Source organism: Bubalus kerabau, chromosome 15 (genome assembly GCF_029407905.1).
Source record: "Bubalus kerabau isolate K-KA32 ecotype Philippines breed swamp buffalo chromosome 15, PCC_UOA_SB_1v2, whole genome shotgun sequence".
NCBI lineage: Eukaryota > Metazoa > Chordata > Mammalia > Artiodactyla > Bovidae > Bubalus > Bubalus kerabau.
The window spans coordinates 80,534,322-80,539,737 of NC_073638.1; the positions used below are offsets into that span (position 1 = coordinate 80,534,322).

At 39.4% G+C, this 5,416-nt stretch overlaps 1 protein-coding gene across 1 annotated transcript; it reads right to left on the minus strand.

Annotated features, from left to right (window-relative positions):
- Positions 1-4,260: 4,260 nt before the first annotated feature.
- On the minus strand, positions 4,261-5,190 carry LOC129628499 (putative olfactory receptor 5AK3). The gene has a single exon (XM_055547928.1). It carries the CDS (start codon positions 5,188-5,190, stop codon positions 4,261-4,263), a length of 930 nt encoding a protein of 309 aa, XP_055403903.1.
- Positions 5,191-5,416: the final 226 nt, after the last annotated feature.

Consider the following 5,416-nt stretch of genomic DNA (forward strand, 5'->3'; position numbering starts at 1 on the left):
AGCAAGCCAGGCCTCCCTATCCATCATCCAACTCCTGGAGCTTGCTCAAACTCACGTCCATCCAGTCAGTGATGCCATCCAAACATCTCATCCTCAGTCATCCCCTTCTCCTCCTGCCCTCAATCTTTCCCAGCATCAGGGTCTTTTCCAATGAGTAAGTTCTTCACTTTAGGTGGCCAAAATATTGGAGTTTCAGCTTCAACATCAGTCCTTCCAATGAATATTCAGGACTAATTTCCTTTAGGATGGACTGGTTGGATCTCCTTGCAGTCCAAGGGACTCTCAAGAGTCTTCTCCAACACCACAGTTTAAAAGCGTCAGTTCTTCGGCGCTCAGCTTTCTTCATAGTCCAACTCTCGCATCCATACATGACAACTGGAAAACCATAGCTTTAACTAGACGGACCTTTGTTGGCAAAAGAATGTCTCTGCTTTTCAATATGCTATCTAGTTTGGTCATAGCTTTTCTTCCAAAGAGCAAGTGCCTTTTAATTTCATGGCTGCAGTCACCATCTGCAGTGATTTTTGGAGCCCAAGAAGATAAAGTCTGTCACTGTTTTCATTGTTTCCCCATCCATTTGCCATGAAGTGATAGAGTGGATGCCATGATCTTAGTTTTCTGAATGTTTAGTTTTAAACCAGCTTTTTCACTCTCTTCTTTCACTTTCATCAAAAGGCTCTTTAGTTCTTTGCTTTCTTCCATAAGGTTGGTGTCCTTTGCATATATGAGTTTATTGATATTTCTCCTGGCAATCTTGATTCCAGCTTGTGCTTCATCCAGCCCAGCGTTTCTTATGATGTACTCTACAGGGTGACAATATACAGCCTTGACGGACTCCTTTCCTAATTTTGAACCAGTCTGCTGTTCCACATCTGGTTCTAACTTAATTTATTATTATTTCTTATTTATTAACACTAGTATTTACAGAGCTATGCAATTTTATTTGAAAACTCCTTGTTGTTTATAGATACTTTTGCAACAGTTTGTGAAATATTATCTCATGGATATCTGGAAACATTTTCATATCTTCAACCTAAGATTTGTTTAAATGAGGCTTTTCTGTGTTTAGTGGTATAATTTTAGGTGTTTTTACTTTAAAGTTTTATTATTAAATTCTAGATCTAGGTCTTTGAATCATAAGATATTTTATATAATCTTTCCAATTTTTATAATTTATTGTATTTCTATATTTTTCATGGGCACATAAATAAGAAAAAAGATAGGAGGAAGGAAAAAAGAAAGAAAGAAGGATACATTTGAATCAGTTCTAATGAGGTGGATGATACTGGAGCCTATTATACAGAGTGAGGTAAGCCAGAAAGAAAAACACCAATACAGTATACTAACACATATATATGGAATTTAGAGAGATGGTAATGATAACCCTGTATGCGAGACAGCAAAAGAGACACAGATGTATAGAACAGTCTTTTCAACTCTGTGGGGGGGTGGGGGGGATGATTTGGAAGAATGGCATTGAAACATGTGTAATATCATATAAGAAACGAATCGCCAGTCCAGGTTTGATGCAGGATACAGAATGCTTGGGGCTGGTGCACTGGGACAACCCAGGGGTATGGTATGGGGAGGGAGGTGGGAGGGGGGTTTAGGATGGGGAACACGTGTACACCCATGGCAGATTCATGTTGATATATGGAAAAACCAATACAATATTGTAAAGTAATTAACCTCCAATTAAAATAAATAAATTTAAAAAAGAAAAAAAAAAACAGAAAGAAAGATGTTTTCTTGCTTTTGAGTTACTGTTAACTCCACTGACAAAAATCAGTTCTCATAAGAAATCAGAGTGTGATGTGTCTAATGCGGTGTTAATGGTCTCAAAAAGACAGTAGGAAAAAGTGTTTCTAATTGGACTTCTGTAGTCCACAAGGCAACTGTGGCTGGGTCTTCTAAGTGAGTGCAATCTTTTCTCACCAGTGACATAATTTCCCTATTGTATTCCTTCCCCATCTTGAGCAATGTTTACTGAGATATCCAGTTGCTGATCTATCTCTGCTTTTTTAGAGTATCTAAACCTAGAGAGTACCTGTTCCCCTCTCATCCATACGTGGATGCATTCAGCAAAGCCCATACTCTAGGAAAAGCCCCTCCCCTCCCTTCGATAAAAAGCTTCCCTCATAGCTCAGTTGGTAAAGAACCTGCCCGCCATGCTGCAGACCTGGGTTTGATTCCTGGGATGGGATTATCTCCTGGAGAAGCAAATGGCAACTCACCCCAGTATTCTTGCCTGGGAAATCCCACGGACAGAGAAAACTGGGGGGCTACAGTCCTTGAGGTCACAAGAGTCGGACACGACCTAGTGACTAAACCACCGTCTCCCTTCTTACTGAGTGTAGTGTGCGCTACAGAAGCAAAATTTTGAGTCCTAAACTTTTTGTGTTCTTTCGCTGGGCTTTAGTAATATAGAGTTTCTGAATATGAATTTTTTTCTCATTATGTCAAATAGCTCTTCTGTAACTTTATTTAAATTTTTTTCTTAACTTTGTATGTCATGGACTGGAAGAAATACATTTACTATGATTATGTGTTTTTTTGTCCATGTATTTCCTCTTTTCTACTTTACAAATGTCAAAGGAATATTATTTAATACAGAGATTTTTCCATGAACTTCTCTGCATAGTCCAATTCCTCTATGCAAGGCATTTTCAGTCATTGCATTTAAGAATGTTTCTATAGGGAGACGTATCAGGATAATAAAGCCTGAAAGTTGTCTGTCTCCAGACAGTTCAGGGTAGTAAAGGTGAAGACCTCTCCCCTCTTCTCAGGATTTGATTTGTTAATAAAATCAGGACATGATTTTATTTTCAATTCCAGATTGAATTTAGGGTTTCTCTATGCAGAGGGTGTTATGGGCAGGCCACCAGGAATCCTAAGAGAAAATCAGAGTTTCCTGCTTTTGGGATTCGTCTCCTATAATGCAGTCTGCTGCATGGGCTGGTGCGCTCTGAATTTTCTTGGTATTGCTCAGGTTGTGATTTGCTCCCAGTAAGTGTTCCCTGCCTCAGTCCATAATTTGGAATATCTGGAAATGTTGAGCAAGGCAGTGAACTCTCATCCTGTCTGTTAATCCTCTAATTCACAACTTCCTATGGTTTAACTGATTAATGAGATTGAGAGACGAAATGTAACATGGGATCTCAGGCTTTTTGTTAACATGCTTGTCCTCAGGATGGGCGTGTGATTGATTCTGCTTGAGGATAGAACATGTGTATTCAAGCCCAGGTATGACTTCTTGTGTTAAACCTGGTTTTTTCACCTCTCTCCACTCTTAGAGATAGTGGGAAATAAGGCTTCATTTCTGGATAAATGAGTTTGATCTGTGGCACCAAATTCTGCACTGCATTTGCACCCTTGCAAGAGAGTACAGCTGGGGGATTCAATGATATTTGAAACAAAAATTTAGTAAGAATAAATGGATATGATCCATATTTGCTGGATTCCTATGTTACTTTCCTAGTTGGTTAGAGACCATGTGTAGAAAGGAGGGATACTGGTCCATAATATCTGAATATGTATGAGGATTCATTCAATTGTTCTTTTCTCCCCCTCTTTCTTTTCAGCACATTTTCTCTAAAGAGATGGAGAACATCTTTAAATTATTCATTACAATACCAAACCAGCTTAGTTACAGACAATAGCAAGAGTAACAGTACCTCTTAAGATAAACCAGAAACAATTTTTGCACTGGTGTCTTTATACTACTGTTGTTGGAGGTACTTTACAACATTGACTAACACGTTTGTTTATTGATCTTTTCTATTTTAACAGCAAGATATTTGAAAAAAGGGCTCCTCAGAATGTACACAAGCAATATCAAAGATCTCTTTAGATGCCTTCTCTCTAAGTTTGCTTTAGTCGCTAAGTCACAACCCTATAGACTGTAGCCCACCAGGCTCCTCTGTCCATGGGATTTCCTAGGCAAGAATACTGGACTGGGTTGTCATTTCCTTCTCCAAGGGATTTTCCCAACTAAGGTTAGAACCCATGTCTCAGGCAGATTCTTTACCATTGATCCACCAGGGAATGTCTCTAAGAAATATGAATTAGAAGGGTATTTGATCGTTTAAGATGGGGAAGTTGATCATCTTTCAAAAGCTACTGATACAATTAAGGAAATATATTTTATATAATTTTTTGTTTATATCTCACAAATATCTTCTACATCTGCTGCTGTTGAGAAATAAGAGAGAACTGCTGGTTGCCTATTGAACAATGTTGAGTTAGAAATTGATGTTCAGTCTAGAAACACTTCTTTCCAACTCCTTTCAGGGCTTCTCTCACATCTTGGTTTCGCAGACTATAAATGAGGGGATTTAACATGGGGATTATAATGCCATAAAACACAGAAGCCATTTTTTCTTGTTCTTGAGATTCAATGGTGCGATGGTGCAGATACATGTAAGAGAGCGTCCTATAGAAAATGCTGACAGCTGTCAGGTGGTAGGTACACGTGGAGAAGGCTTTCTTCCTCCCTGCAGCAGAAGAGATCTTTAGGATGGCGATCAGGATAAACATGTAGGAAAAGATGACATCTGACACAGTGAATGTCAAGTTAAACCCCACAAAGACTGTTAGGAGCATGATGTTCAAATAAATACTTGAACATGAGAGGGCCAGAATTGGGGGTGCATCACAGAAAAAGTGATTAATTTTATTGGATTTGCAAAAGTTCAATGAGAAAGCAAAACTTGTGTTTACAGAAGCATTCAGGAAACCCATGAAGTATGAACCAGTTAAGAGTTGACTGCAGACTCTCTGGGACATAACAGTTCCATAGCGAAGTGGGTTACAGATGGCCACATAACGGTCCACTGCCATAGCCGCCAGGATGTAGCAATCACTTGTTGCAAAAGCCCCATAGACTAGCAATTGCACCATACATCCTATGAATGAGATGGATTGCTTTGTTTCTACAAAGCTTTGCAGCATTTTTGGAGTGATAGCAGAGGTGTAGCAGAGATCAACAAAAGCCAAGTTTTGGAGGAAAAAGTACATGGGGGTGTGGAGGGAAGAGTCAGTCTTGATGAGGAGGATCATGCCAATGTTACCCATCAGGGTGACCACATAGATCACTAGAAATACTGTGAAGAGGACGTGCCAAGACTTGTGTTGACCCGTGAATCCCAGGAGAATGAATTCAGTCACTGTAGTGCCATTGTTTTGTTCCATGGCCAAAAAAATTCAACATTAGCTGAAAAGGTGCAAAGAGAAGATAAGAGAAAGCTAAGAGGATTGTGATGCTTTAACTAAAACTGTATTTAATTTCAGAGCTTCCCTGGTGACTCAGATTGTAAAGAATCCACCTGCCAATGTAGGAAACCCTGGTTCAATTTCCTGGAGAAGAGAATGGCTACCCACTCCAGGATTCTTGCCTGGAGAATCCCATGAACAGAGG

Bases quoted from the DNA above. Each gene is read 5' to 3' on its own strand.
- LOC129628499 (XM_055547928.1), bottom strand. From the start codon at position 5,190: ATGGAACAAAACAATGGCACTACAGTGACTGAATTCATTCTCCTGGGA.